Source organism: Archocentrus centrarchus, chromosome 7 (genome assembly GCF_007364275.1).
Source record: "Archocentrus centrarchus isolate MPI-CPG fArcCen1 chromosome 7, fArcCen1, whole genome shotgun sequence".
NCBI classification, from domain to species: Eukaryota; Metazoa; Chordata; class Actinopteri; order Cichliformes; family Cichlidae; genus Archocentrus; species Archocentrus centrarchus.
In genome coordinates this window covers 30,975,610-30,996,650 of record NC_044352.1, presented here as the reverse complement: position 1 = coordinate 30,996,650, position 21,041 = coordinate 30,975,610, and the positions used below count along the sequence as shown (strand labels likewise).

Genomic DNA, 21,041 nt, shown 5'->3' with positions numbered 1-21,041 from the left:
CATCTCTCTCACTGGATGGATTTTTGTGAACTGACAGCAAGAACTTGACTTACCCTTTGACATCTCGTCTAGCACCTCCAGGAGGTGAAAATTCCAGTTTGTGTCGTACTTTGGTTCTAACTGCAAAACTAATGACACTCCCATTATCCTCTTCTGTACTTTGTGTTTAGCTCTAAATAGCATTTATTAGCATGCTAGCATGCTAAACTAAGATAAGAAACATGCCTAATATTTTGGTTTTGCCATTGTTAGTGCACTAACATGGTCTTGTTTGCATTTACTTAAAAGTAATACTTCACAGTGTGTTGTGAGCAAACTGTGTTATTCTATCAATATTAACCTTAAAGGGGACATATCATGCTTTTCATATGTAAATCATTCACTTGTGGTCTATATAAAGTAGAACTGCAATGCTTTGGTCTGAATTCCTCATTATTGTAGCTCCACAGACCGCTCGTTTACACCTGTTCTGAGGCACGTCTTAGAGCAGCTCGTTTTGGTGCGGTCTCTTTAAATGTGAATGAGACATTTCATGCTCCGCCCCCCTCCAGGTCACAGAGCATTCCACTCCACCCCGTTCGGCCATTTTTGTAGTTTGATAGCAGCGATACGATTATCCACCGGCAGAGAAACAGGCACTTCGAAGAGGCTCTGATGTGTGTGTGTGTGTGTGTGTGTGTGTGTGTGTGTGTGTGTGCGTGCGTGCGTGCGTACGTGCGTGTGTGTAAGGAATTATGTGGGTTAATACACCCAACAAACAAACATTTTGACTACTTGCAACTTCGGCATAATTGAACTTGGACTACAAAATCGCTGTAAGGATTCACGAAATTGTTAAGCCGGAAGTCCATCTTGTTTAGCAGTTCCACAGCAAAAACTGTCACGTTGTAGGAGTCGGTGGAAGGAGACACGAGCAGGTATGTAGAGTCTCAGCTTTATTGGCGGTAAACTACACAACAAGTAAGGACTCAAAAGATGACTGACAGAATAATGGAAAAGTCAAGCCCTTTTGGCTCAGGCTTCTCACTTCCGCCACATTCCAGACCCTTTCCGGTCTCTTCCTTCGCAATAAGAGCTCAGGGCATTCTGGTGTGAAGTGTGCATATATGTGGCCACCACAACGTAATATAATAGACAAGAAAACGTAATAGGTAATAGAGAAAACTGAACAGACTGGAAAATATGACCCAAAAAGAATATAAAGATATCTACACAGCACCGGGAGAGAATACATTTAAAATTTCTGCACTCCTAGACACTAAAAGTACACAAAAAAATTTATTTAAGGGCTAAAAAAGGGGATTTTGCATGATATTGTTACGGGGTTATTGCAGTCAACTGCTTTTATTTTGTTAGGCTCAAAACCCCGGAAGTAGGAGCTGTCGGATCGTTTTTGCTGAATACACGTTTAAAACTGGAAACTCACGTTGAGTGTCTGTGTTTATTGAATGCTGCATCGTAACATGGTGTCAGAAGTCGGTGAACTCGTGGGCAATGTCAGTGGACGGTAGCAGCGATACTGTACGAGTGACCCAGCGCCCGCCGATCGCGCGGCCAGGCATGGCTGCCAACATTCCACCACCATCTCCCATGAGCTTTGCGGGCGACTGGAGTGTAAACTGGGAAATCTTCAGGGCTGAATTTGAGGACTACACCTTGGTCACCGGTCTTGCTGACAGGACAGGTGATGTTCAAGCTGCAATGCTGCGAACTGCGATGGGAAGTGAGTGCAGGCATGTTTATCGTCACAATCTGAACCTCACGGCCGAGCAGCGAAATGACCCTAAAGCTATACTGGATGCACTGGAGCAGTACTTCAAGCCTGCCAAGAACGTGATCTATGAGAGGTATGTGTTCGGACGATGCACGCAAGAAGACGGAGAATCGATTGACAGTTTTGTCACCAGACTAAGAGAAAAAGCAGCCACATGTGATTATGGTCAGTTGAGGGATGAAATGATCCGCGATAAAATTGTACTGGGAATTACAGATGAGAGCACTAGACGCAGGCTATTAAGAGAGAAGACATTAACACTTGCTAGCGCAATTGAAATGTGCCATGCAGCGGAGCAGACTGACATGCGCATGAAGATGATGGAGTGCGCGCCTCGATCCGAAGCCGTACACGCGGTTGCCCGGCAACGATTCAGACCAAGCACCTCGAAACAGAGCGCTCCAACCCCAGCCACCGTGGCTGGTATTGCATGCAAATACTGTGGCAATGCACACTCCAGGGGTAAAGAACATTGCCCCGCATTCGGCAAATCCTGCAGATTATGTGGCACAATGAATCATTTTGCAAAGATGTGCATGAAAAGCAGGAAGACTGAAAGGAAGCTAAACTGTGTAGATAGTTCATCAGAGGGTTCAGAAATGAATGATGGTGACATATACATGCATGAGTCTATAGGAGCAGTGCAAACAAAGGGGAAGAAGTGGTTTGTAAGCATCAAAATCAACAAGAAGTCTCAACGTTGTCAGCTTGACTCAGGTGCCACCTGTGATGTGATGAGCCACAAAGACAAAATGAAATTGGCACCCAATACGCCACTGAAGGCCAGTAACACCAAATTAAAGCTGTATTCCGGTGACATGTTGCACTCCATGGGCATCTTTGAAACTGCCTGTGTGATTAATGGCCGAAAGCACAGGCTAGAGTTTGAGGTGGTTAAGACGGAGCAGAAACCTTTACTGTCGGGCTCCACTTGTGAACGCCTCGGTCTTATTCAGTTCAGGAGTCCAGCAGAGGTACATGCAGTAGAACACAATAGCTTCAGAGTGTTGACCAGAGAGCAGCTGATTAAAGAATATGGGGATGTTTTTAACTCACCTGTGGAATCTGTGCCAGGGGTGGTTCACTTTGAACTAGACCCAACCGTTCCCCCTGTGCAGTGTGCCCCTCGCAATGTCCCCATTGCAATGAAGGCAGTCGTCAAAGCGCAGCTGGATGAATACCAGGCAGATGGACACATCACAGATGTCATAGAGCCAACAGAGTGGATTAGCAACATGGTTGTAGTAAAAAGGCTCGACAAACTACGAATATGTCTGGATCCAAAGTTTTTGAACAAGGCTCTGAAACGTTCGCATTACATTATGCCCACACTTGAGGATGTTTTGTATAAACTGCCAAAGGCTAAAGTTTTTACACTGGTGGATGCCAAGCATGCCTTTTTGCAGTGCAAACTGGATGAGGAGAGCAGCCTCATGACCACTTTCTGGACCCCCTGGGGCAGGAAACGCTGGCTTAAGCTGCCTTTTGGAGTGTCTGTGGCCCCAGAGGTCTATCAACGCAAGCAGCATGAGCTCCTGACTGGACTGAAGGGGGTGGAGCCGATTGCAGACGACATTTTGGTCGTGGGGTGCGGGGACACTGAAGACGTGGCAGAAAGAGACCATGACAACAACCTGCGGGCACTGATGGAGCGCTGCAGGAAGGTGAAATTGCGGCTGAGCTTAAAAAAGCTACAGTTCAAAGTAGCAGAGGTCCGCTTCCACGGGCACATCCTGTCAGCCGCTGGCTTAAAGCCCGACCCTGAGAAGGTGAAGGCCATCATAGACATGCCAAACCCTTCGGATGTGAAAGGTGTACAGCGTCTGGTAGGCTTTGCTAACTACTTAGCAAAGTTCATGCCACACCTATCAGATGTCTGTGAGCCACTACGGCGCCTTCTAGACAAAGACACCACATGGCACTGGCTTCCCAAGCATGACATGGCAGTGTCTGAGCTGAAATCACTGGCTACATCTATGCCAGTGTTGCGTTATTACGATGTGACCCGATCTGTCACAGTACAAAGTGACTCCAGCCAGAGTGGACTCGGGTGCTGCCTCATGCAAGAGGGCCAACCAGTTGCTTTCGCGTCAAGAGCCCTCACTCCTACAGAGAGAAATTACGCACAAATTGAAAAAGAGTGCCTCAGCATTGTTTTTGCCTGCCAGAGATTTCATCACTACCTGTACGGACGTGATGTTGTTTCAGTCGAGACGGATCATAAGGCACTGATTTCCATATTCAGTAAACCACTTCTCAATGCACCCAAGAGGCTTCAGAGCATGCTTTTGACGTTACAAAACTACAACCTGAAAGTTGTATACAAGCCAGGATCAGAGATGTTCATAAGTGACACTCTGAGCAGAGCCACAGCTACCTGCTCGGGCCGCGGCACCGTCTACGAACGTCAGGCCATCTGCTCACTGCAACAGGCACAATCCGACGTGCAATACATCAACCAGGCGGAATACTTGAATGTGAGCGAGCGACGACTCGAGCAGATCAGGCAGCACACTGACAGGGATGAATGCCTACAGTCTCTTAAAACCACAGTTATCACAGGCTGGCCAGAGTCAAAGGAATGCACGCCATTCAATATACGAGAATACTGGCCCTTTCGCGATGAAATCAGTGTGCAGAACGGCATTCTGTTCAGGGGACAGAAGGTCATCATACCCAGAGCGATGCGCCCAGAAATGCTTGCCCGTATCCACTCAAGCCACATAGGTGGGGATGCCTGCTACCGGCAGGCCAGAGAGACTCTATATTGGCCCAGCATGCAAGCAGAAATCAAAGATTTTGTGAGCGCATGCTCCACCTGCAATGAATATGCACACAAACAGCAAAAGGAGTCCATGCTGTCACATGAACTGCCCACACGACCATGGCAGATTGTTAGCATGGACCTGTTTACTCACAGACAGAAGGACTATCTGCTTATTGTGGACCACTATTCCGACTTCTGGGAGATTGAGCTACTCCCAGACTTGTCAGCAGACACCATCATTAAACGCTGCAAGTCCCAATTTGCTCGACACGGGCAGCCAGACAGAGTTATATCTGATAATGGCCCACAGTTTGGTTCTCAATTCAAGCGATTCGCCTCTGACTGGGAATTTGACCATGTGACCTCCTCACCAAGGCACCCAAAAGCAAATGGCAAGGCAGAGTCAGCTGTTAAAATAGCAAAAAACATTCTGCGTAGGGCAGCACGAGATGGAGCTGATCCATGGAAGGCTATTTTACACTGGAGGAATACACCCACAGAGAACATGGACAGCAGCCCAACACAACGACTTATGTCAAGGAGGCTCAAGACCTCTATACCTGTTACAAACAAGCTACTAGAGCCATCCGTGGTGGTGGGTGTCACGGAGAAATTGCGCCATCGGCGTCAGCTCGCAAAGTCCTTTTATGACCGAACAGCTAGGGACTTGCCAGAATTGGAGATAGGAGAGACAATCAGGATGAAACCTGTGCCAGGAGACACTTCTGGCCGCTGGAAAATCGGCACCTGTCTTCGCCAGGTTGCACCCCGCTCCTACCTGGTGGATGTTGATGGCACCCTCTACCGCCGCAACAGAATAGACCTCAAGGTAGCAGAGCCCACAGTGTCGGCGGATAGGGATGGGCCTGAACCCCTCCACACACCTACACCAGAGGGGAATGTCACTGACAGCCCAGCACCAAAAGTGGTGCTAAGCCCTGTGAGGCCCATGCCTGAGGCTTCCTCAGACACTGGGAAGCAAGCACCTCACCACAGCGGCACTTACACCAAAGCAGGGCGACTATCTAAACCGCCTGAGAGACTCAATCTATAGACTGTAATGTGTCATGGTTGTACTGCTGGGTTATTTACAGTATATGTACGTGTATGTTATTTCAGACAACCAGTCAAAACGATAGGACAAAAGGGGTGAGAGTAATGTACTATATTCTGTTCAGGAAATGTTTCAGTTGTTAACCAGGTTTGGTTATTACTGCCTAAAGATTTCACTTAGTTCAAGCACTATGGGGTCACAGTAAGGCTTTCTTCTTTTAATGATTTACTGTCTTTCCAATTTTGTAAAGGAGGATGTTACGGGGTTATTGCAGTCAACTGCTTTTATTTTGTTAGGCTCAAAACCCCGGAAGTAGGAGCTGTCGGATCGTTTTTGCTGAATACACGTTTAAAACTGGAAACTCACGTTGAGTGTCTGTGTTTATTGAATGCTGCATCGTAACAGATATGTCCCCTTTAAGATGTGCTGCTACCTGTAGCTCTGAGCTTTGACCCAGGACAGCTGTTTCCCACTGCTTCCAATCTTTATGTTGAGCAAATCTAATCACCTGCTTGCTTTAGCTTCCTTATCTGCAAATATTGCTGTGTGGTGACATCATTATTATTTTTAATATAGCTGTATGCCATTACCTTCACCTTCAGTACTACTCTGAGGAACCTTGGAGTCATTTTTGACTAGGGCATGTCCTTTAACTTGCATATTAAACAAAGAACTAACCTCCTTCTTTTAGCTACACAATCATGTAAAAATTAGGCACATCCTGTCTCAGAGTGATGTTAAAAAAAAATCCAGGCATTTTTTACTATAGATGGGGCAACTACATCACATTCCTAGATTTTCCAGAAGTAGAGTGGGAGGGAGAACCTTCAGCTATCAGGCTGCTCTCCTGTAGAAACACCTTCCTATTTGGGTTCAGGAGACAGACACTGTCTGAAATTAATTTAAACTTTATTTTTCAATAAGATAGTAGTTAGATGGATCAGGTAACTCTGAACCATCCCTTCATGATGCTGCTATAGGCTTAGGCTGCTGGGGACTTCCCATGATGCACCAAGCATCCACGCCCCTCTGTTCACTCCCCATACATTTATATGTCACCGACTCATATCTTTATTTTGTTCTATGCTCCTCTTTCCCCTCATGCCCCCAAGCAGTTGTGGCAGGTGGCTACCCGTCCATGAGCCCGGCTCTGCCGGAGGTCTTCCTTCCCACCAAGCGCCGTCTCATAGAGGCTCGTCTTATCACAATATGGAACTATTCATTTTATACATATATTTGGTTTTTTTTAGGCCCCTACCAATCAATCTGTCAAGTCTGAAGTAGATCAGATGAACATGTGAAAAGATGAGACGTGTGGATTCTTAGATTTATTAGTGAGACCATAAAACCAAACCCAGCATCTGAACGTGGTGCAGCTTCTTTTGTTAAAATGCATTTTCACACTATTTCTCACACTGTTATTTTAGTGTGAATGTTGTGAGGATTCATATATTTTCATTTTTTTCAAACTAAAACTTCTGCTACTCTAGATGCTCTTGACAAAATTGTACCAGTTTAAAACAGCTGAGTTTAAAACTTGAAAACTTGAGTTGTAAATGTGCAAATCAGTTATATTCAACAGAAGCCTGGGCTCAGCACATAGGTTTATTGGCTCTTACTGGGGAAATGATCTACTCTATAGAAAATGCACCTTTATGCCACTTAATTACCCTGCACTCCAGATATATTGCCGACTGTGTGCGCTTAACTCTAGTTTTCTCTGTCTGAAACTATGCTTTCTATTGTTGCAACATACCACTTCAGTGTGAGAAACACCTGTCCCTTTTCCCTTCTGTAATGTAATTTGACCCTTCACCTTTCATTGGCAGGTATACTCAACTTCATTGAATAGACTGTTATATTAAGGCTCTTATTTTCACATGATGGAACGTGCAGTCAACCGTGCAAGGTGCACTGGGAATGGAGAATGTGTCTGATATTTTCATGGCCAGAGGTGCACCTGCAGCGCAGTTGGAAGCTTGATGGGATTAGGGGGAATACATTATCAGTGGGTGTGTAGGGAGCAGGCATCTGTTGTGGCTAATCAAATCACCCCCCTCTTCCTTTCATCCCCTTTAAAAGCAGGGCACTCTTAGAATGGAGGGGAGACTCCACACCACCTTATCCCAAGAAGCAAAGAGAGAGCTGGCTTTTAGTCACATTCTGCTATCTTTATATATGTGCAATAATTACAGCGCTAGCAACACCAAAGCAATTTTTTAAGACATTAACATGATTGCATAAACTGATAATTCCCCATCAAAATCCTGTTTACATAAGTCTTTGATTTTCAAGAGATAAAACGTGTCTTCTTTTCTTTTCCTGCAACTATCAGATTTCAGTGGTACACCCACAAGTCTTTACATAATTCATCACATCCATAGCCTGTCTCTGTTTGCTGCTTTGGGAAAAACCTGAAAGAAGGAGATGAAACATATGGTATTTTCTTGGCATTGATCATCTCATAGTTTTCCGCTGGTGATATAATGTTCCTTGTATTTTGCAGATGAAAACAAACCACAGAGAAGGAGACACGTATGAGTCACTTCACATTGTGCTGTGTGTGCATGTCTGTTTCTTCTTGTAAGGTAACCCTTCCCAACCCACTTCGCTCCATTATATGAGTCCCTACCAAATGAATGCATATGCCATGGCACTGAAAGCAGTGGGAGAAATTATCCAGGACTACGACAGCGATAAGCTCTTTCCTGCCTATGGCTTTGGAGCTAAGCTGCCCCCTGATGGCAAAATCTCCCACGGGTTCCCGCTGGTAAGAAACACACACACACACACACACACACACACACACACACACACACACACACACACACACACACACACACACACACACACACACACAGCTTAAACATAGAAGGCATATATGCACAGTTCATCTGTGGCAGGATGTGGTGGACCAGGAGACGTGGCTGCCACAACAGCTGGTCTTACAAGTTGAGAAGTAGGCTCATCTGCCTGCCAGCAGGAATCTCTCAGGATCCGCACCGCTTCCTCCTTGCTCCCTCCCGATGGGACAAAGCCAACCAAAAAAAAAAAAAGAAAGAAAATCAGTGGATTCTAAGCTGGAGTGCATTTTTAGATCATCTATCAAAATAACAAAAAACAAACTCCACATTCTTCACCCTTGTAATCGCTGAAAACAGCAAATTCTCTTCCAGAGTGCTGGCAGTGTTAACAAATATGCCAGAAAATGAAAAAGAGTAATGTTACTGTTAAATGAAGTGTAATTAAGTAAGGATGAGAGCTAATTAGGTACCAGTTTAATATTGACCTGTCTGTCATTGGTTTTGGGGTCACTGCAGTCAGCGCTGCAGGGCAGTAGTGATAGACTAATAGTCTTCTGAGGTTAAGTCAACACTGAACTTATATGATGAGGTTTGGGGGAGCGTGTTATATTCTGCACCGTGGACAAAATTGAGTGGAGTGCTTCCAAATTCACAGCTATCAGGCATCTTTGTTAAATAAGTCTGGCAAAAAAATAACTTGCAGGCAGTGGAAGAAAGCTTTCTTTTGCCCTCCTGGTGCCCATTTCTTTAATAATGTGACATAACATGGAAACCTTGAATAGGAAATAACTATCTGTGCTCACTGCTCTTCAATAGGCTTTATCTGTTTGTAGTAGGGTCTGTGAATGCTTCAAGGACAGAGGAAAAAAATGCATTTCCTACCATTTTAATGTGTTTTTGAAGCCTTTAATACTGGTTACTTTCTGTATGTGCCAGAACTGGCCAGTTATTTGAGAAAGTAGCCGTATTGCACTTCAAAGAGTGAAACTGACAGTGTTGTGAGGTTGTAAATGTGCATACTCTCCTTTTGAACCTGATTTGTCACCCTATCCGATTTGCTTGTGTGCTGCATATCAGATTATGGTCAATTAAATGCTGATAGATATTATCAGGGCTGATAGCAGCATATCCTAGATGTGTTTAATCTACAGTAGATATGTGAGTGTGCATTGCATACTTCATGAGTGTAATGCCTACTGTGTGTTGCAGAATGGTGACAATGATAATCCAAACTGTGTGGGGATAGAAGGAGTTCTGGAGGCTTATTTTCAGAGCCTGAGGTCGGTGCAGCTGTATGGACCTACGAACTTTGCACCTGTTATCAACAAAGTAGCAAAGTAAGTTTGAAAGTGTGTGTGTGTGTGTGTGTGTGTGTGTGTGTGTGTGTGTGTGTGTGTGTGTGTGTGTGTGTGTAAATGCCTTTAAGATTAAAGATGTTTCCTCAACTTGTTTTTTTCCACCCAAAGGATATTTTTGTTAATTTTGTGTATATGTCTTGGACATTTATAGGCCTTATGAATGAATTATTTGTGTGAATGTATTGTCTGTCTCTCTGTGTTAGCCCTGTGACAGGCTGGTGACCTGTACAGGGTGTACCCTGCCTTTCACCCTATGACAGCTGGGATAGACTCCAGATAGATTTGGATGGATGGATTTGCGTGTTTCATTTCAAGACGAGTGTGTATTACGCAAAATTGCCATTTTGCCAGATTCACTGGAGCTTCTCTGTGAACACTGTAGACTGTTTTGATCATATTGTCTGATAGCTAAAGAAGGGCAAAATATTTTTTTAACAGAAGTGGTTTGTTTTCAAACATTAAAAGTTAAGTTTGAGTTATTCCTCTTTATTGTCACCAGTACTCCAATTAATATACAGAGATTAACACAGTTTAGAAAAACATTCTAACTGTGGGCTTTGTAGACAGCTCTGTGTACACCTTTTTGGTTCATAGCATGTATAATTTGTCCAGCATAGCATTTTATAAAGTTGGAAATGAGGCTGTTACACAGAGTAAATAGAAAATCTGATAGTCTGATGTCTTCTGAATAAACAAGAGACCACTCGGTATGTACTAGTACTGAACAATCTGATGAATGATACATTGTTACACCCTGGTGTTATCTGAAATCTGATGAAGTAGGCATGTGGGTATTTTTGCAAAGACTACACAACCACTGATTAATTTATTGTTGGTATTAACATTTTTTATCACTTAAACACTTCCACTGAATGGGAAGTTCTATAAAAAGAGATATTTCCACACATAACAAACAATACAGTTTCAAGTGAAGAAATGGACAAGCTCCAAACAGGCAATCAGTCAAAGATTAAGGGAAAGACAGGAGTACATACACTATATTACCAAAAGTTTTCACTCGTCTGCCTTCACCCATATATGAACTTGAGTAATATCCCACTCTTAATCCATAGGGTTTAATATGATGTTGGACCACCCTTTGCAGGGTGTCTTCTTCTGGGAAGGCTTTCCACAAGGTTTAGGAGTGTTTACTGGAATTTTTGACCATTTTTCCAGGAGCACATTTTTGAGGTCAGACACTGATGTTAAATGAGAAAGCCTGGCTCACAGTCTCCGCTCTAATTCATCCCAAAGGTGTTCTGTCAGGTTGAGGTCAGGACTCTGTGCAGGCCGTTGAAGTTCTTCCACACCAAACTCACTCATCTACGTCTTTATGGACCTGCTTTGTGCACTGGTGTGCAGCCATGTTGGAACAGGAAGGGGCCATCCCCAAACTGTTCCCACAAAGCTGGGAGCATGAAATTGTCCAAAATGTCTTGGTATGCTGAAGCAGTAAGAGTTTCATTCACTGGAACTAAGGGGCCGAACCCAACTCCTGAAAAACAACCCCACACCATAATCCCTCCTCCACCAAACTTTACACTTGACGCAATGCAGTCAGACAAGTACGTTCCCCAAACCCAGACTCATCCATCAGATTCCCAGATGGAGAAGTGTGATTCATCACTCCAGAGAACACGTCTCCACTGCTCCAGAGTCCAGAGGCAGCGTGCTTTACACCACTGCATCCGAGACTTTGCATTGTGCTTGGTGATGTAAGGCTTGGATGCAGCTGCATGGCTATGGAAACCCATCCCATGAGGCTCTCTGTGCACTGTTCTTGAGCTAATCTGAAGGTCACATGATGTTTGGAGGTCTGTAGCGACTGACTCTGCAGAAAGTTGGTGACCTCTGCCCACTGTACAGCATACCTGCTCTGTGATTTTATGTGGTCACGGCTGAGTTGCTGTTGTTTCCAATCACTTCCACTTTGTTATAATACCACCAGTGTTAATTTTGTTAACGACATATTTTCCTCGTAGGTTTCGTCAACAAACCTTTTTTTCGTGACGAAAACGAGACGATAACTAAATAAAAACTACCTAAAAGGATAAAAACGATGATGAAATTAATTGACGCTTTCGTCAACGAATGAAAACAAGACGAAAATGCTTGGTGGGGATGACATCCAATCAGAACTGATTACATTTTGTGACAGGGCGGGACAAGATAGGAAAACATCCAATCAGACGCACAGTTGCACAAATTTGCTTTAAACCCTGGAAGACCAAACTAGCCTGTGATTTGTCTTTATTTCTGATAGAAATAAGTTATGTAAACAATGTCAGCACTGAGAAAGAGAAGAGCCGATGTATGGACATATTTGTCAAACAAAACGATGTGTAAACCATGTGGGCGACTATCTCAGGTAAAAACACGGCAAATCTTAAATGACATCTGCAAACCAGTCACCCAGATCTCTTTGCAAAGGTAAGAATTTTAATGTCATGCAGGGTAAAGTGTTTTTCCCAGTTTAGCTTTTGTGTTTAGAGTAAATCACCACACCGCGGTGGATCAGCCTTTCCTAATCTTAGTCCTGAACACTGCCCTGTACCTTTCAGAGCGTGTCCTGCTGTAAAACACTCGTATTATCTCAGTAAGGTGGTGTTAATGACCAGGTGTGTGGGAAGCAGGTGAAACGCTAATGTTAATGTTATTAATAGTATTCCATAACTTTTAATAAATGTTTAATTTTGTGTAAGTGTGTATAATTAATTCAAGGGAACCGAAGAAAAAGCATTTACATTTTACACTCTTTATATTTTAGTCGACTAAATCGACTGTAGATTTAGTCGACTATATTCTTAAGATAATTCTTTGACTAAAACTGGACTAAAACTAAAACTATTCAGATGACAAAATTATGACTAAAACTAAATTACATTTTTATCAAAAGACTATGACTAAAACTAAATCAAAATTTGCTGTCAAAATTAACACTGAATACCACTAACAGCTGTCTGTGGAATGTTTAGTAGTGAGGAAATTTCAGGACTGGACTTGTTGCACAGGTGGCATCCTATCACAGTCCTACGCTGGAATTGACTGAGCTCCTGAGAGCGACCCATTTTTTCAATAATGTTTGTAGAAGCAGTCTGCATGGTTTATACACCTGTGATCGTGGAAGTAATTGGAACACCTGAATTCAATGATTTGGATGGGTGAGTGAATAATTTTGGCAATATTGTTTGTATCCACACAGGGCTGATTGGAGATGAGATGTAGGTGGATAGGTCACAAAGTAGGCAAACACATTTTCAAAGTAAAAGCACAGGAGACAAGGAATTATGCCTCCTATGCTTAAATAAAACAGTCAGGAAATAGCAAACCAGGAAGACCAAGAACCAAGGCTCACAACAAACCTTCAAGCTCTCTCTGAGAACAGTTTACAATATCTCGTACCCTGTGGAATGTGGAAATCTTTTCATTACTCCAGAATTTCATGGTAGAGGTTGAGCCTGATCTAGATGCAAGATATAAGCCATTTTATATCCTGCATCATTTTAAAAGTAGTCTGTGCATAGGGCCATCAGAATATATGCAGATTAAGTGCTACTAAAAAAAAGAAAAAATATTACGGTCACAGTAAATTCTGTTTTTGGCTTGAAAAATGTGGTTTAACTTTGTTGTTAGAACAGAACAGAATGTTGGACATTAAAACTTACGTGCACTGAATGATCAGTCATCATGGATCCCACCGTGTGCCGGACACAGCAGCAGAAGGCGTTAAAGTGGCTCTAATAAATAAAACTAACAGTATGCTACAATCCCTTTTTTTTTTTTTTTTAACACTGCACCCATACACCATTACACACACAGGGACTGAAACACTGACTGACACAGATCAATACTGTTTTCAGCAACACAGAACAGGTAAGTCACTGGTGTTAGAGTCTGCCCTCCTATAATAAAGTCACAAAAAGCAGTTAAAGAACACACGTTTAAGCACCTACAGCTTAGAACAACCCTCAAAACCCATTTAGCTTCATATCAAGTCAAAGCTGATATTTAGCACTGTGAATACATTCCTCTGTTTTTCTTGTCAAGCCTCATGCTTTGGAATGAAGGGAAGGTAATGAATGAAGTGCTGTGGAAATAGAAGAAGCTGGGTTGTAGCATTTTATCTTCATTTTGGGGTGCTTGTTATTAACGAACGGTTTCTGGGTCAAGGTTGTGGTTTTAATTTGTTTTGTTTTTGAAGCATTGGTCACTATGCTCTATTGAACATATCAAATCCACATTTTATTGTAGTACTTAAGATACTGTGTCATAGCATTGCGTATGATAATTAGGGGCCATTGTCTTTGTCCACCATAAACGTTAGCATAAAAGTGGCGTTGGTGGTATAGTGGTTAGCATAGCTGCCTTCCAAGCAGTTGACCCGGGTTCGATTCCCGGCCAACGCAGCTGTAACTTTTCTGAAATGTCCCCGTTGTGGAACAAATACAATGATTTCTATTCATAAGGATCTAGTCATATTAGGCCACAAAAAGGTGGCAGTAAAACCTTAAGACACATTTTATTGCTTATTAATTCAACTTTTCAATTATAAACAGACAAATAATTTATCATTTTACCCCCTTTTAAATGGCCTAGCCTACGTTAGCATGTATTTTAACAGAAATAATGCAGGGTGCTATAATAGGACCTAAAATGCCTTCTTTTAGACAGAGGATGAATTGAGGGGTTGCACTCAGGCCCAGCATTAGATAAATAAAGTTTATTTGAATTGTGAATCATTAAGCAAAAAAATGCATGTGACTTCCACAGCCAATTAAGCTTCTGCTTCACTGAAAAGATGAAAAGCTAATCCAGTATAGTTCAAGAAAAAAATATGATGGTGGAAATGAGCATAATAAGTCACCTTTAACTTCTAGAAATGTAAAACATTACTTACTGTTTGGGAAAGGCGTATCTATGAGAGGCTGTAATCTTTTAATCTTTCTCAATATATGACTTTTTAAAGCCCTGAGATGATTAGATACTGTCTTTGAATAAAAATACAGCAGATTTGTAGAGTTATTTAAATTTCTGAATCTAGGCAGCAGAAAGCAGAAAATATGCTGGATAACTTTACTGATATGGACTGAGTAATGCTTTAGGAATGAAAGGATTCCATATCATTTGATGGACATGAAAATTATTAACCTACAGAAGGCTGAATTCAAAGACACTCCAAAAAGCAAAATGAAAAAAATTATACTGTAGGCTAGTCCATTTTGCCAAAAGTTAAGTGATAACCCCACCAAGTGCACGTCTTTGGACTATGGGAGGAAACTGGAGTGCCCAGAGAAAACCCATGCAAACACGGGGAGAACATGCAAACTCCACAGAGAAAGGCCACAGCTAAGGTGGATTCAAACCGAGGACCTTCTTGTTGTGAGGCAGCAGCGCTAACCACCATGCTGCCACAGTAAAGGGCCACAGGTCGGACGCAAACCTGGGCACCACAGGTGTGTAAAAATCCTAGAATTCTGTTTTCAGTTTATTTATGGGGTTCTGAATGTAGATTAAAGGCTGCAAAAATTGAAAAAAGTGAAGGGGGTCTGAATACTTTCTGAACCCACTGTATATGTGTGGCTGTGCTGTAGGACCACAAATCTCTGAAGAAAAACCCCAGCTGACAATGAGCCCGGAAAAAACAAGTATACATCTTGATTAGATTAATAAAACAAATAAATCACAGATAATTTAAAAGGCTTCAACACTGTGTGACATGATTAACGATCGATATCTACAGGGGGAAAGACCTGTGGTTTAACCATAATGTGCATGCGCAAGCAACCAGAAAAAGCTGCTGGCCTCTCAGGTTGATGAGTTCCAGCCAGATGGATATGCCCATGAAATGGAGACATGCTACAGTATGTATGGATGGATGGATGCAAATAGGCAAGACGTTTTATGACAGAACGAAGTTTGAGATGAAAGGAAAGAGACTGCTTTCACTTTGGTATGTTTTAATTGATTTTTGTCCTGACGGAACACCGCTGGTTTACAGCCGCAAACTGTTTTATAATTCAATATTAGATTTGAATAATTTTAGCTATGTTTATTTGCCAAAGCTTGAGTCAACCTCATATGCACCTCCTGGGACAGAGAACAGGCAGGTGTTCTTGTATTTTCTTTGCACAGGAAGATATTAGCTTTAACCTGTGATTTTCTGTGTGTGTGTGTGTGTGTGTGTGTGTGTGTGTGCGTGCACGCGCATTCCCCAGCTGTGCAGCAGAGATTACAGATGGCTCTCAGTACTTTGTCCTGTTGATGATCACAGATGGAGTGATATCTGACATGGTCCAGACCAAAGAGGCTGTGGTCAATGTGAGTAAATAAACACCACATGCATACAACTCACTTGCATGCATGTGTTAAAAAATATGTCCACAGGCAGACTGATGGATAACAGTCCTCAGTGACCCCTGTGACTTTGCTGAATGTCAACATCCTACTGCCTTTTTGTGTGGGGAGTGAGAATAATGTTTTTATATTGTCTCCATCCTAATTACCTATCATGCAGTCCAAAGTAAACTTCTCAGATCATCACTTTAAAATGACAAAATATAGGCTGCTGCATGAGGTTAATAGCCTTGCTTAAAACAAGATAAAATGTTAAACTGTGAATCAACATTTAATTCTCTGCTTTTCACCCAAAGCTTTATGAGTCTGCTGAACTTAATGTGCATCATCTTTCCGTTTGTCTGAACAGGCAGCATCACTCCCTCTTTCCATTATCATCGTAGGTGTTGGGCCGGCTGAGTTTGATGGTAAGTGTTTGGGTATACTAACAGGGTCCATTATTTATCTTGTGACAAAAAGTGACTGTGGAAAAGGAGAGTCACACTCAGAACACAGAAAGCAAGTGTGGTCCTGCCTGCTTCAGTCCCAGTAAGGGACTTCCATCCAGCTGTTTTTATGCACATTTTCAATTTGCCCATAAAAATTGCAAAGAATTTTTTGTGCTTCACTGAGGTGGAAAAGTCGGCGGGGTTGCTTGAACGCTGAGTTGTTACGTGACGGGTGACGAGGCCCTCAGCAGCTGAGCCCCGGACATTCCGCTCTTCTCTTTCCCAATATTTCCTGTCTGTGTTTACCAATTATAAGCGTGGGACTTCAACCGCCGGTGAAGCTTCTGTGTCACTGAGCAGATGAAAAATAATAATTTCTGAAATCTGCATCAGTCCGTCCCTTTGTTCTTCCTCTATCTCAACAACTTCTCATCTGGTTGCTTCAAACTCAGAAGAATGTCTCTCCCAAATTTAAAAGCTAACATCATTACACTCTTACATTAATTTCCAAGTCTGGCATTGTCTTGTTTTTAGAAGTACTGTTACTGAAGCCATTATCTACACAAGCTGTTCTATAATTAGTGACCTTGCCATTGTGTGAAACATTACATAACATAGGCCTATGTGAAAGAAATAGCATTCATTATGGCCAGAGCAGGTGTATTTAACACGTTTCATACAGCTGTCTTTACTCCAGGCACTGTACCAGCTGCTGTTGTTTTGAACCTTTCTTACAGATAACAGCATAACAGTAACTGCTTTGGCTTACTGAATGGTACGATGCCTGGTAGTTCACATGGACCTCCATCCTGTAGCATCTGTTTGTAGAGATTAGAGAAGCTGCACCTGCGATCACGTAATCTTTCAAAAGTCTTTCACACACTCAGTTTTGTTGTGCTGTTAATTCTAGCGGGTATACTTTTCTCTCCCAGCCTCATATACAGATATGCAGGAGTGATATCCCAAAAGCACCGCCACACTCAATACTGCATACTAATATATGCATATTCACTCATATATGGGATCCTGGCTCTTGAAACACTGGGGAGTTAGCCTTCAATAGTTCCCTTCTATACCTCTCCAGTAGCTATTATTGAGTCTCGTGTGTGTGTGTGTGTGTGTGTGTGTGTGTGTGTGTGTGTGTGTGTGTGTGTGTGTGTGTGTGTGTGTGTGTGTGTGTGTGTGTGTGTGTGTGTGAGAGAGACTCTCTTTCTTTTCTCCTCTCTCCTGTGCTGTAATTTAAAGAGGCAATATGCACAATTATATATAAATGTGTCCAATTATTGTCACACATCGAATAGGACACATAAATCAGATTTTCTATAAATACAGCATGAAGACACTTTCCCATTCCATATGGGCTAAAATGTGCCTGAGGAGGGGGTGAGCTACATTGCTATATGTCATAATGCCATAAGCTATGAAGTAGCCAGTACCTTAGCCTCACGTGCACCAACACAGACCACAGCACAACAATGCCTCAGGGAAACAAAATAGCATGCAATTCTCCGGTGCTGACATATTATTGTGTTGGAACATATAGCCAATGTAGACAAACTGTCTGACAGTGTGTGTATAGATTTAGTCACTTCTGCTGTGTTTTCACTCTCACTCTCTTGCATGTCAGTAAAAGTAACTATTATCAAATATTTGTCAGTTCCAAGTCCAACATAATGAGCTCAGTTTTACTCTTAACAATAGAGCAATGCAGAAACACCAGCACACATAAATGAAAACATTGCCCATAAGGATTCAATACAGGACTATAAATCAAGCTCTGGTCTCATTTATAATGAGCTAAAGAGCCCTTACCTTCACAGGTTTGAGCTTGGATATAAAGCTGATGCTACAGCAACACAATATAACTTCTTCTCTGCCTTCTCTTTCTTAAAAAAATTACTTTCTAGCTTAAGCTACCACACAGTGCTCTAGTGCTTTCTCCTTTCTTTCTCTCTCTTGTATGGTGCACCTGTGGCAGGTTGTGTTTAATAGATCAGCAGTTTGAATGATTCGATTCAGTTTTATTTATATAGATCCAAATCACAACAGTTGCCTTAAGGCATGTTGTAAGGTAAAGACCCTAAAATAATGCAGAGTAAAGGTATGATGTATCCCTGTGAAATAGGTATAAAAATTCTCTAATAATAAGCGTCTGTACTGAATTCTGAACCAAAGATCGATTTAGAAAGTAGAAATAACTCATCTGACATAATTAAATGTCTGAATAATTCTTAATTAATGTTTGAGCGAGCAGGGAGCGTCAACCATAATGATTTAAACATACAGTTACAAAGATAACCCGAGTAAAAATAAAATGCAGTTTTTAAATGATGAATTCATTTCTTAAGTGAAAAAAGTTATTCAAACCTAGCTGGCCCTAAACCTAACAACCATTCTTGGCAGCAATAACGACAATCAAGTATTGTGATAACTGCCAATGAGTCTTTCACATCATTATGGAGGAATTTTGGCCCACTTTTCTTTGTGGAATTATTTTTAATTCAGGAGCACTGGACGGTTTTCAAAATTAAACATCCTGTTTAAAGTCATGCCAAAGCCTCTCAATCTGAATTGAGTCCAGACTTTGACGAGGCCACTGCTGAACCTTTTTTTAAGCCATTCAGAGGTGGACTTGCTGGTGTTTTTTTGGATCATTGTTCTACTGCATAACCCAAGTGCGCTTGAGTTTCAGCGCATGAACTAAAGGTTCTTTCAAGGTCTTCTGGTAGAGAGCAGAATTCATGGTTCCTTCAATTACAGCAAGTCGTCCTGAAGCAGCAAAGCAGCCCCAGACCATCACACTACCATCACCGTGTTTGACTGTTGGTTTGATGTTCTTTTTATGAAATGCTGTGTTAGATTTATGTCAGATGTAACGGGACTCAAACCTTCCAAAGAGTTCAGCTTTTGTCTCATCAGTCCACAGAATATTTTCCCAAAAGTCTCGGGGATCATCAACATGTTTTTTTGATAAATGTGAGATTTTTTTGTGTCTTTTTGTTCAGCACTGGTTTTCTCCTTGGAACTCTCCCATGGATGCCATGAGTTTCTTTTTTATTGTGAATCATGAACTCTGATCTTGAGTTAGTTTAGATTGTGACATGATGTGTTGCTTTTTGAGCTCTTTTAGCCTGCTTCACTTTGTCAGACAGGTTCTATTTAATTGGTTTCTTGTTTCAGCAGGTCTGGCAATAATCAGGCCTGTGTGTGGGCAGTGAAATTAAACTCAGTTTTCAAAAAAATGTGGTTAATCACAGTTCATTCAGGTAAGTTTGGACAGCTTTTTTCCTTTAATAAATGAAATCTTCATTTAAAAACTGCCTGTTGTATTTACTCGGGTTATGTTTGTCTAATGTTAAAATTAGTTTGATGATCTGGAACATTTAAGTGTGACAAATATGTAAAAAACTTAAAAATCAGGCAAATACTTTTTCAGAGCACTGTATGTTATTGAAAGTAAAAATGACACGAACGGTACGTGTGGTCAAATTGTCCACAGTGTACAGTCCAGTAAGCTAGTAAGAATACAGCTGAGCAGAATCAGCCCACAAGCAGTGTGCACTGAATACATTTGAAATATAAACACGTTTAATTAAATTCAACAACCCTGACTTTGCAAAAGCACAAACGTGGTGTTTTGTCTGACAGGCAACACTTGAATTTTGCTCGTCTTGATGGACCTCAAACAGGAAACCTCTGTAGCAGCTGTATCATAATTGGTTCTTTATGTACAGCGGCTCTCGGCACTCCCTCCTGAGAGGAGCCGAGGAAAGTCAGTGGGCTCAAGTGTTGAAGCAGCTTACAGCCCACAGATCAGTGACTGACTTTTCACTGGGAACTGTTCGTGTGTGAGTGTGTTACTTGGACAACTTAAAGTCTCCTCATTGTGTTGGATGGCCCATCATTTCCTGCTTGTTTAAGGAATCGAATGCTGGGATTGGTAGTGAAAGCGCTCAGGCGTGTTGGGAGGTGGCAAGGTCAAACTGGCTTAACAGTACCTCAGAGTGTGTATGTGCTATTTGCTCTGTCTGCATGCTGTGTGTTGCATAGTTAACTTTCTTTTTCAGGCTGTCACAAATAAGACCTCCACCAATTATAACTCTTGTGGAATTATTCTGATGCCTTCGGCAGTTATCTCAGTAGATTAAGATTAAGATTAAGATAAGATAGTGTTTATTTGTCACATGCACAGTTATACACAGTACAATGCACAGTGAAATGTATTTTGTACCTGCAACCATATATACACACACATATAAATAAGAAGAATAAAAAAAAAAAAAAAGTAATTCACACTATACTCTATATACTATACACTATACACACTTTTATAAATTATAATATTTACATTGTGCAATAATGGTCCAGTTAGGGACCATTACAAACTGTTCTTCAGATTTTTTTACTCCTTTCTAAAGTGAGGTTATATTTGTTGATAACATTTAACAAAGATTTTAAAAATCCTTCTTCTCACATAAAAATTCCTGGATTATTATACTGTA

At 41.8% G+C, this 21,041-nt stretch overlaps 1 protein-coding gene and 1 non-coding gene across 2 annotated transcripts in view; both read left to right on the top strand.

The window, feature by feature from the left end:
* LOC115782561 (copine-9-like) overlaps positions 1-21,041 on the top strand; it is a 132,808-nt gene that overhangs the window by 84,222 nt on the left and 27,545 nt on the right. Inside the window, exons 15-18 of the mRNA XM_030732784.1 lie at positions 8,184-8,365; positions 9,609-9,736; positions 15,973-16,075; positions 16,461-16,518. Coding sequence (XP_030588644.1) covers positions 8,184-8,365; positions 9,609-9,736; positions 15,973-16,075; positions 16,461-16,518 — 471 coding nt within the window. The remainder of the gene's footprint in view (positions 1-8,183; positions 8,366-9,608; positions 9,737-15,972; positions 16,076-16,460; positions 16,519-21,041) is intronic.
* Positions 14,092-14,163, top strand: trnag-ucc (transfer RNA glycine (anticodon UCC)). Its single transcript has one exon. It is a non-coding gene; the product is annotated as a tRNA-Gly (tRNA).